Below are 12,368 nucleotides of genomic sequence, written 5' to 3'. Positions count from 1 at the left end.
GTAGTTAGGGGAGTGAACCCTATACACTTGAAAAGTCACCAAATTCCTAAGAAAATTTGGAGTGAAAAATTGTGAGGCATCAAGAGCCCGAAGTCTTGAAAGGTTGTAGTGGTTTGTCAAGCACCCTCAAGCTTGATAGTTAGTGAAAAGAATTGATCGAGCGGCTTCAGTCTGGACGTAGGTCACAGTGGTGGCGACCGAACCAGTATATATCTAGTTTGCAATTTCTCTAACCTTAATCTCTTTATTTAAGTATTAAAATTGTATTTTAGATTGTCTTTATATATTCGCTTGCTTACTTTGTTGATCACTACACTTACTCTTACACTTAGATTTTTCCTTATTAAATCACTTTATTGAAGAAATAGTCTTTAAAATATAAAATGAGGTACTTTGCGAAAAGATTTTGTAAAACTCAATTCACCCCTCCTCTTGAGTATTGAAGCCACTTGTCCAACAATAATAAGCATTTAAATTATATAGGACTCACAAGTAGGTGTCTTAAGTCTCATTTAGTATGCTCTATGTGTAAAGTCTTTATTCTATCAGTGTAAAAAAAAGCATCCACTCCTTCACCAATCATGATGTAAACCTCTCTATGATCCTCATAAAAGTAGATTGTTGTTCCTCATCCTTCACCAATCAGATACAAAATAGGCATACTTTTTTTATGGACAGATTAGCATAAACATGAACACACATGAGATAAATCTCATTGATATTGGATTTTTGAACAATAACAAATAAAGCCGCTTTAGCGAAAAATATCATTTTCACATGACATGTTTATAATAAGAAAATAATAACTTAAAAAACAATCATATAAAAGAACATGAAATCCAGACCTTTGGGGGTTTTGAATATAGAAAAGAATGTGTAGTCTTTAACTGAATGACTGAAACCCAAACCTTTGTGGGTTATGTATGTGAAAGGTTCCGATTGGCGAAGCTCAAGCCAGATAAGGCGTCCCTTACCCTATAATCGACTGATCCAAACCTCTACGAGTCAGTTCACAACAGAATCATTTAGTTAAAGATTACATATTCCTTTAATATTCGTTTGGTACCAAAGAAAATTCTTAGTTCTATATTCTTGATTCTGTATTATTCTTAAAATCAATAGGAGTATATCCATCAAATCCACAACTGAAGTTTATAAGACAAAACCAAGGGTAGAAAATAAAACCAAAGATAGAAGATAAATCAAAAAAGTAGAAAATAGTTGGCCAGAGTAACAACACCTTCACAATTTTTAAAGAATTAATTTCAAAATACAAACTTTAAATATAAAATGGATGAAAAAGAATGAAAATAGGAGAATGAGGTTCTCTTCCAATATTATTTTCCTCTTTTATTTTTCTCACTTTCTTCTTCTCTCTATCGCCTTTTCTCCTTCCTTCTTTACCTTTTTCTTTTCTCTTTTTCCTTTTTTCTTTCCCCTCTCCCTATTCTCCTTTCTTCTTTCTTTTCTCTCGGTTTCGTCTCTTTCCCCTTTACTGCTTTCCTTTCTTTCTTTTCCGTTTCCTCCCTCTTTCACGTCAGGGGTGTATATAGAGATAAACATGTTAACTCTTTTGGCTAAGCTAATCATTACATATAGTTAAATTTTAACAAAACTAACCAAAATGTAGCTAAATTCTAACTAAGCAATCATCGCCTAAATAAAAATCCTACATCTTTATCTCTTTAGCTTGCAACAAATACTTCCATATAGTCTTATTTATTTATTTTTATGCTACTATTATTTTTTATTTATATATTTTTTATTTATTTATTTTCACGCTACTGTGCACTTTTCTTGGTATACAATGGCGATAAAAAACACCAATCTATGACACCTAATTGCGTTAAAAGCGCCAACGCCCCATTTGATATAACCATGGCGATTTAAGCACCCCCACAAGGCACATCGTGGCACTTTAAGCCCCGCACTTTTCATAATTATTATTATTTTTTAATATTACACTAGCATGGGTCGCCAACCCTCCCTATATTTTTTATTTTTATTATTTTATATACAAAATAATATTTTTTAATAATAATAAGTTATTTGCATTGATAGTTAGTCCCTCCCTCAAAAATATTTATAATAGTTAGTATCTATTATTAGTCTCAATAATACTTATAATTTTAAAATTTTATTTTCACCCCGTGTTATAAAAATTCCTAGATCCGCCATTGAGTTCATCGATTATTCGACTTGTCCGATTCGAGACAAGTAGGACCATGATTGAGGCAAAACTTTCACTAACAAAATTTAATACATTTGTAAAATCTTATATTTTTTATTTTCATTTTTATGAAATTTAAATTTATTTTTTGAATTAATTATGCATATTGTTGTATATACAAGTAGTAGAAGTAGTAAAGGCTTAGTCCCACATCATGAATTTCAGCTTGTATGTACCCAATAATTCTATATATAACATAATCTCTGGTGTGCTATTACACACATGAAATTATTCCAATATTCCTTTCATCTCTTATTACTTTACATGGTATCTAGAGTCTAACGAAAGGAACCATGATTCACTTATTTTCTCCAATGAGCCCACTGTGCATTTCTTTTTCAATTTTTTTCCCGGATAATGTGTCTTTGTCAGTTTTTGCAAGTCTTTTTTGTTCTTAGGTTGTCTCTACATTACTGTCGGCCCTTTCTCATCGTGAACCGTCTTCGTAAACCCGTTGATCGCTGCTCGTCTGTCGTTGACCACCATCGTCCGACGGCTTTTTTCGGCGAACCACCTATCATTGTGCTCGTCTCGGTAGCGTGGTTCACTCTTTCCAGGTTGCGTTCCTATTCGATCATCCACGCGCCCTCACACGTACGTTGAAGTTTCGCTTCTCCCTTCGGTTGACCGGCGCGTGGCGTCTCCTTTTCATGCTCATTTGGATCATCCAAGTCTTGCCAATCTTTAGAAAATGGTACCTTATTTATTATATCTATCTAGTTTACGTTATGAGTCATGTAAGTTTGGTAAACATACTCGTAGCACGTTCCCAAGTCTTCTTAGTCGTCGAGCTTTGTCTCCTTTTTCTTTGGTTCATTATGTTATTTGGGGGCCAAGTCGCCATCCTTCTTCTTTGGGGTTTAAGTATTTTGTTATATTTATTGATGATTACTCCAGACGTACTTAGTTATTTTTAATAAAAAATCATTTTGAGTTACTATCTATTTTTCAGTTATTCTATTATGAAATAAAAACTCAGTTTGGTATTCATATTTGTACTTTTCATAGTAATAAATCTTGTGAGTATTTATCTTATCAATTTCAACAATAATTTTCTTCTCATGGCATTCTTCATCAAACATCTTATTCTCATACACCTCAAGAAAATGGTGTAGCCGAGCGCAAGAACTGTTAGCTTGTTGAGACTACTCGTGCATTGTTAATTGATGGCAATGTTCCCCATAAGTTTTAGGGTGATATTGTTCTCATCGCATGATATCTCATTAATCACATGCCCTCTTCTGTTCTTCATCACCAGGTATCTCACTATGTTTTGTCCCCTCATCAGCCTTTATATCCTTTGACACCACATGTCTTTGGTTCTACTTGTTTTGTTCAATATCTAAGTTTCAACTTGGATAAACTAGCTCTCAAGTCTCATAACTATGTTTTTATAGGTTACCCTCGATCTCAAAAGGGTTATCGTTCTACTTTACGTCAATACTTTATCTCGGTAGATGTTTCCTTCTTCGAATCAGTCCTTTTTTTGGCTCGACTACTGCTCTTGTGGACTCTGATTTTGTTAAGTCATCTTTCTGTGTTGCCTCCTTTGCTGGTCCTTATGTCTGACTCTCCTTCGATCACCTCTTCTCCTGATGAGTTGTAACTTATTTCCCCACTTTCGGTTTCTCCATATATTTTGTGGGCTCATATCCAATTGCATCTCTTCCATCGGCTTCGGTTCCACCTTCGACTATTGACCTTTCCATCGCTCTCTGTAAAGGTACTCGTGATACTCGTCCTCCATCTAGGTATTCAGTTGATATTAGTTACCATAGTCTTTCTCCATCATATTTTGCATGTCTTTCTTCTTTGTCTTCTGCGTCTATTCCTAAGACTACAGGTCAAGCACTTTCACATTCTAGATAGAGACAGACTATGATTGATGAAATGAGTAATCTTTAACACAATGGCACCTGGGATCTGGTCCCTCTTCCATTTGGGAAATCTATTGTTGGCTGCTGCTGGATTTACGCTGTTAAGGTTAGTCCTGATGGTAAAGTGGATCGTCCTAAAGCTCGCTTGGTGGTGAAGGGTTTCACTCAGGTGTTTGGACTAGATTATAGTGACACTTTTTCCCTGTTGTGAAGATGTCTTCTTTTTTCCTCTTTATTGCCATGGTTGCTATCCGCCACTGGCCTCTCTATCAACTTTATATTAAAAATGTTTTTCTTCATGGTGATCTTACAGAGGAAGTTTATATGGAGCAACCTCCTGAGTTTGTTGCTCAGGGGGAGTCAGATCTTATTTGTTGTCTCCGTAAATCTCTATATGGTCTCAAGCAGTCTCCACGAGCTTGGTTTGGCAGATTTAGCAATGTTGTTCAATAATTTGGTATGACTTGGAGTAAGGTTGATCATTCTCTCTTTTATCGCCATTCAGCTTCCGGGTCAATCTACTTGGTGGTGTATGTTGATGATATTGTCATAACAAGTAGTGATAATCATGAGATTACTCAGTTGAAGCAACATTTATGTCATCATTCTCAGACCAAGGATCTTGGAAAACTTCGATATTTCTTGGGAATCGAGGAAGCACAATCTAAAGATAAAATTGTAATATCTCAGAGGAAATATGCTTTGGATATTCTTGAAGAGACTGTTTTGTTACATTCTAAGTCTGTTGATACCCCTTTGGATCCAAGTGTTAAGCTTCTAACGAATCAGGGGGAGCCCTTTTCAAATCCTGAAAGGTAGAGAAGATTGGTTAAAAAATTGAACTACCTTACAGTCACTCGGCTTGACATTTAATTTGCGGTTAGTGTGGTAAGTTAGTTTCTTAATTCTCTATGTCAAGAATACTGGAATGCTGACATTTATATTCTCAAGTATATTAAGGCATCTCCAAGAAAAGGCCTTGAATATGAAGATAAATGTCATGTTAAAGTTGTTGGCTACTCTGATGCTGATTGGGCCGATTGTCATACTGATAGGAGATCTACTACTGAATATTGTGTCTTCATTGGAGGCAACTTGATTTTCTGGAAAAGTAAAAAGCAAAATGTAGTTGTCATATCAAGTGCAGAAGTAGAGTATCTCTCCATGGATACTACTACTTGCGGGCTTATTTGGCTTAAGCAACTTCTTAGAGGGCTCAAGTTTGGAGACACTAGAATGACAACTCTCATTTGTGATAACCAAGCAGCACTACATATTTCTTCCAATCTAGTGTTTTATGAAAGAACCAAGCATATCGAGATAGATTGTTACTTTGTTCGAGAGAAGGTCCTTGCTAGTGAAATTATGACCAGTTTTGTATCCTCTAATAATCAATTAGCAGATGTACTTATAAAGTCTTTGAGGGGTCCTCGAATTAAGTATATACGTAATAAGTTTGATGCTTATGATTTATATGCTCCAGCTTAAGGGGAGAGTATTGTATATACATATAGTAGAAGTAGTATAGGCTTAGTCCCAAATCATATATTTCGGGTTATGTGTACCCAATAATTCTATATATAACATAATCTCTGTTATGTTATTATACACACGGATTTATTCCAATGTTCCTTTCATCTCTTGTTACTCTACGCATATCTTCTTTGTAATTTTAATTTTTTTTTACATTCTACGGGAACTTAAAATTACATACTTATTATTTAGAGTATCTCTTCAAATTAATTTAATCTCTTATTTACAGTATTCATAGGATTTGCTGATGGAGCAGCTTACATGACTATGAATGCATAAATGTCACAATAGTAATTCCAACTAAATATTTAGAATAAAATTAGAATATAATATAATCTTTAGACAAAAATAAAATTTAAAATAAATTTGAGAGAAGCCCATATTCAATTTTGTGTTATAAAAACATTTAATTGAAAATTGTTGATTTTGATAAAATAAAAGTGTGAAATCAATATCAATAACACCTTTATTCTACATTAGTTGGGTCAAAAGTTGATTAAAAAATAAAAACAATGTAGAAGTAAAATTTAAATGACATGAAGAATATGAAAGAAAAATAATGAGAAAAAATTAACTAACTAAGAAGAAAATTAAAAACGTGAAATACTAAGAAAAAAAAGACTACTGTAATATTCTACATCACCAGGGAAATATTTTTTTCCCAGTGACATTCAACTTTAATGCTTATTTTCCGCCACTAGTAAAATGAAAGTAGATATAAAATATGTCTCTGCATAAAAGATTACAAGTACTTGTACGAACTCTTCTCAGAGCCTGTTTGTTTCAGTTTTTTTTAAAAAGTGACTTTTATCTCTTCTTTAGCTTAAAAGTATTATTTACAAAAGTTAAAGTTATTTATATTTTTATAAAAATATTTATTTTTTGAAAAAATTATTTGGCTTTTGACTTCTGCTTTTTGTAGAAGTTAAAATTTTTAGCTTCTGAAAAAAGTAGATTTTTGACTTTTTTTGTGACTTCTGCTTTTTTTAAAGTAGACATCCAGACAAACTAAAAACGAAAAGTGCTTTTTTTCAACAAAAAAAACAGTTTTTGAAGAAAAAAAAAACTCATCCAAATGGGTCCTTAAAGAAAAAAATTTATGAACATGAATAGGTAAATTATCACATTAATTAAATTTCCCCAAATTGAAAATATGATACTCATTTATTAGTTTGATGGTAGTTCTTTAAGTTTCATTAAAATACGTTATACAAAAAAAAAATTAAAAAAAAAAATACGACATTAAGTAGATAAAATCGGTTGCCTATAATGGAGCGTTTGGTTCAGGAAATTTTTTTGGAATAGTAGGGAAATGAGATAGATAGGAAAATGTAAAAAAAAGTTGTTTGGTGGAAAAAAACTTTACTGGAAAAGTATACAAAGAAATTCAACAAACAGTGACTTATCCATGGTTTTTCAAAAATCCACCTACCAAAATGGTTTTCTAACAGTGCCGAAAGTCATCTTTTTCATTTCCAATTCAGAAACCTATGCATTTTAGTTGTCTAGTTTTTATTTTTTATTTTTTGTAAATTAGTTGTCTAGTTTTTTGGTGTGAAGGAGCTTCACCAAACATGTGCTTCTTCGAAACCTTGTGTTAAATGCCTGGGAAAATTTCATAAAGATGCCAACCAAACGTCACCTAATAGTCTTTTACAATATGAGATACTGGGGTATCACGATTACTATGTCAAATCAAGACTTTTTTTATTTTTTTGTAAAATATCAAGATTGTTTTAATTTTCAATTTATTCCAATCTCCGAGCGCTTTTTATAATGGTATAAATGAATCTTTTATCTCTTAATTTTATTATTTTTATTTTGAAATTTTTCACCGAATAGTATCATAAGGGTGATCTACTGTATTTTTAATATAATTACATATTGGAATAACCCTTTTAAATTTATATTTATATTTTTGGCATATTTGTGGAGGGAAGGAAGTGACATTACCACCAAATTCGGATAAGAATAATTGACATTTCATATCAGATAGCAGTATGCAACGGATGGTAGAAATGAGATATATCTTTTTTTATATTTTTGGAAGAAAGAAAAAAGTGACATTTCAAGGAGTATGTAACGAAGGAATAAATCCTCTATGGTTATGTAAAAAAAAAAAAATCATAGCTATATAAAAAATACATCAATGATAATAAAAATTAAAAAATTAAAAAAGATAATTATAAAATTATTACTGTTAATTTAACTATAAATAAGTGTAATTTTCTCACATTTCTATGCAGCGGTCCAAGCGGAGGGAAGAAATGAGAGACGTTCCAATCCAACCAAATAAAGTAAGCCAGGCTTTAGGAGTTTAGGGGAAGAATGTAGCTTGTGGCAATAGGTCAGCATCAATTATTTTCTCAATAATATTAAGAGAGAATGGATTCTTTCAGGTGAAATAATGATCATGTAATTATATTATTTAATTATAATTATTTATTGATGATGAGATAAATATATATATATATATTTTAAATAAATAATTATAATCAAATAATATGATCATATAATTATTTTTTTAAATCCACTCTCATATTAACATGCCTAAAGCAAACGACCTTGTCAGCTTTTTAAAATCTAAAAAGACAAAGTGAACTTGTCGTATTGTCTATTATATGGAGTGTTTTCACCGTTTGGTAAAGAACTTTTGTTTTGATTAGTCGGAAGTAACTGAAGGTGGTAATTTAAACTAGGAATAAAAATTTTTTTGAGTTTTTTTAATTATTATTTATTTTCCTTAGAAAAAATTTAAATTATTTATATTCTTATTTAAATTTTTTTATCACTTATTCTTGATTTAAAGGTTTTTTTATCATTTATCTCCTTTACTTAAAGTTTCTTTATCATTTACCCCTTACTAAGGAGGCTAAATGATAAAAAAAACTTTAAATCAAGAGGTAAATAATTTAAAAATTTAGAAAGAAATAAATCATTATGAGAAAAGTTACAGAGTTTTTTTTTAAAAAATTTCCTTTAAATTATGTATAATTGGTAGAGGATTTTTGAATTATTTTTTGAAAATATGACTTTTCGGAATTTTATTTTTTGAAAATATGACATTTCGGAATTTTATTTTTTGAAAATATGACTTTTCGGAATTTTATTTTTTGAGCAAATTTTAAGCAAGATTATCCTTCAAAAATTCCATGGAGAGGTTGGTATTCTTGAATTTGCGAAAAAATGAAAATTTTGACACATTTCTAACAATATTTTTAAATAACCAAGTATAACATCAGGAAATTTTGGATCCGAATCCTCTCGTGTAAAAATTCACACGACCATGTCATGTAGAGAATCATAACCATACAAAGGTAGATCAATGGTAATAAAGGAGGAAAGAGAGAAAAATGTTAAAATATGTAGTTATAAATCATAACCGTTGATTTACCTTTGTATGGTTGTGATCTTCTCACAGGACCATATCATGTTTTTTTTTCACATAAGAGAATCCATTTCCGAAAACTTTTGATTCAATATTTTTGAGAAAATTTTGACCTACCAAACAATTTCTTTGTAACATTTTTGGAAAATTCAATCTTCCACCATATTTCTGAGAATGAAAAAAAATCTCCTCTGTCAAACACTAGGTAGTATTTTTGGAGGAAAATTGTAATCCCCACAAATTTCTCCTATAAGCAAAAATAAGGACATATTCAAGTAAAAATTCCCCGATTAAATTTTGGGCAGAAATATATGCATTATAATGTCTCACACAAGAATTTATTTTATTTTTCTCACAAAATATCATACTCTTATATTATACAAAGGGGCTCTATTAGGTTCTAGAAGACCGTATTGCTATACCCAACGATATACGCTCAGAGATACCTTCGAGGTATGTACCGTAGTTGGCTTAAAGCCAGTATCTCAACCACTGCGCACAAGTAATAAGCTTATGGTCGAGACGTGGGTGTGTGCACCGTGTGGGCAGCAATAGTAAGTAGGTCAAAAAGTGTGTACCTGGAGCCTTTAGCATCTTATTTATAAGGGTTACTTCTAGGATTTGTGTAAATCTCCCAGTTATAATAGGATTCAGCATTCAGCTTCCTGGCTGTTGGGTAAAAATTCTATCCCAAGTATCTTGTTATTTAATATTATTAGGATAATTGAAATAGATAATTAGGATATGATATATATATATCCAGGCTCATTTTGATATTTTTTATAAAAAAAAATATCGTATTATATTGATTATTGAATCTACAATTTTTATAAATTTATAGGTTTCATCATTTGAATTATGGGTTTCATGTTTTTCGAAATAATTTATTTTACCATCCATAAGAAACATTAAAATTGTCAGCTCGTAATACTTAATATAAAATTTACACACTAAAATGAAAAAAAATGATTATTACTTGAAATAAAAAAATAAAACGTAGTGACTTATATATTGTAAAAAATCTCAAAATTTTAGAGTAAAAATAATTAAAAAGAACAAATTTGTAAAAATGTATAACAATTTCTTTATATTTTATTTAGAAGATTGAAATCAAACCAGTTTAATTTGATTGATAAAATTATAAAATAAACCAAAATTATTTTAAACGGTTCAAAAAAATTTAAATTAAAAAAATAAAGAGAAAAAATAAGAAAAATAATTGCGATAAAATATACAAATATATATTAAAAAAAAAACTTTACTTACATCATGTAACAATATCAACGGAAGCATCATTAATATGCAATGAAACATCAATGCCAGAAAATGAAGCAACAAAACAAAATGAAAACGGCACATATGGAGTCCATTTTGTTTCACAATTGAATTCATCATTTTACCAAAATAAACAAACAAATCCTAACCCTAAAACTTTTCACATCTACCATCTACTTTTCTGTCCTGCCCCTGTTTTTTTTAATATATTAACCCAATTTTTCTTAGATTTACATTTTCCACCACCTACAAAACATTTACCCAACACTACCACAAAATCTCACGCGCCGAAACGCGCCACCACCACCACCACCTCCTACATAGCCTGCAATGACTCCGACCGCCACAAACTATCCGCCGCCGGTTCCGAATAATCGAATAACCCATCCGCCATCACCAAACCTCCAGCACCGCCGTTGTCGCCGTCGCACTCCTCCAGCAACCCGCCCCCAAACCCGAACGCATCGTAGTTTGGAAAATCGTCTTCAAACCCCAAGAACCCGGTCAAGTCCACCCCTTCCGGGCCAACCCGACCCGGTTCCTCGTCCTCCGGCATTCCCTTCTCTCCTGGCATCGCCGTCGGCGGCAACCCAAGTTCGTCGTCGGAAGCTTCGAAAAGATAACCGAGGTTCTGCTGTAACTCGCCGGAATCGGGCACCAGGGTCGGATCCATTTGCACCATTGTCGGATCCGGGTCCACTAGACCCGAGTCCGAACCCGATGCGAGTATTTCCTCCTCGAAGCTCTTAATCACTGAGTCCAGACCCTGAATCGCCGGGTTTCGCTCGGGCATGCTATCTGCTGCATCATCGAGTATGTTAAGAAGGTCATCTTCTAGATTCACCTCGGTAACACAGGCCGAGTCAAGGGACGAGTCACGACCCGATTCCCCCGAGTCAACCCGGGTGAGTTGAGAGACAGACGAGTTAACACCCGAGTCAGATACCGAGTCGACCCGGCGAGTCTTGGACTCGGGAGAGTCAACCAGGTGAGTCTCGGACTCGGGCGAGTCATCCCGAACTCGCTTCCCATTATCGTTACAGTCCTCCATTCTAAAGAGAAAGAGAATCAAAAGGGGTGGTCGTGAAGGCTGTTTGGGGAGAAGGAAACTTGTTCAAGTGGGAAAAGAAAATTCTGAGGGCTCTGAGAGAGTGAAGAGAGAGAAAAAGAGAAGCGTTTGGGTGGGAAGAAAGAGAAAGGGCTAAGGGTATATATAGTAGTGGGAAAAGTGGGATAGGGTTTGTCTACTTTAATTCGTAATGCCAGACGGTGACAGGCGCGTGCAAATCGGAAAATAAAAAACAAACCCTATTCACGGACGTCTCGTTCTTTTCTTGCTTTTCTTTTTTTTTCCCACCAAATATCTAAAAAAAAAAGAAAAAAAAGTAAAAGGCTGCATGCAATAAATAATAGTTAATTGTTTAATTATTAAATACTATTTAAAAAAAGTAAGAATTGAAGTTCTTTGATTCTGTCTGTCATTTCTGAATTTTCCTTTTTTGCGTGCAAGATCCGTTGGCCATTATTGCATATGGAGGATTTTTTCTTTTCTGGCAATTAACTAAATTTAAATGAGCTGTGGAGTCCGGTGGTGTGGACCCACATGCCTAGGAAACATCATGTGTTGTTTTTTAATTATTTTTAAACAATTTTCAACTTTCTTTTTTCTTTTTTTTCGGAAAAGTTGTGGATTTTGGAGTTTGGAAAATTTTGGAGTGGTCCCTACTCCCTAGGTAAGAAGTGATGAGGCGGTGGTGGTGGATTCTTGGCTTGCATTGATTTGTTTGTTAATTTTTATTTGGCCAAAGATATTATAACAACTAAGTAGTGTAATATTATTACTAATTAATTTAACTGTTAAATTAATTATGTTGATTCAATGGTTATATTTATTTTCATCTTTGTATGGTTATGATTTCTCATATTTAAAGTTAAAGCATTAAATATGAAAAATTATAACTATACAAAAGTAAAAATAAATATAAAGTATTAAATATGAAAAATCATAATCATACAAAGATGAAAATAAATATAACTCTTAGATCCACATAATTAATCTAACGGT

At 32.6% G+C, this 12,368-nt stretch overlaps 1 protein-coding gene across 1 annotated transcript; it reads right to left on the bottom strand.

Moving 5' to 3' along the window:
- Positions 1-10,279: 10,279 nt before the first annotated feature.
- On the bottom strand, positions 10,280-11,476 carry LOC133313584 (uncharacterized). Its single transcript, XM_061514980.1, has one exon. It carries the CDS (start codon positions 11,352-11,354, stop codon positions 10,620-10,622), a length of 735 nt encoding a protein of 244 aa, XP_061370964.1. The 5' UTR covers positions 11,355-11,476; the 3' UTR covers positions 10,280-10,619.
- Positions 11,477-12,368: the final 892 nt, after the last annotated feature.

The sequence above is a fragment of the Gastrolobium bilobum genome, unplaced genomic scaffold, assembly GCF_033153095.1.
Source record: "Gastrolobium bilobum isolate Gb01-03AN ecotype WA unplaced genomic scaffold, APGP_CSIRO_Gbil_v1 utg1760, whole genome shotgun sequence".
Classification (NCBI taxonomy): domain Eukaryota; kingdom Viridiplantae; phylum Streptophyta; class Magnoliopsida; order Fabales; family Fabaceae; genus Gastrolobium; species Gastrolobium bilobum.
Note: the sequence above shows the minus strand (reverse complement) of the source record. Positions and strands in the feature narration are given on the sequence as shown.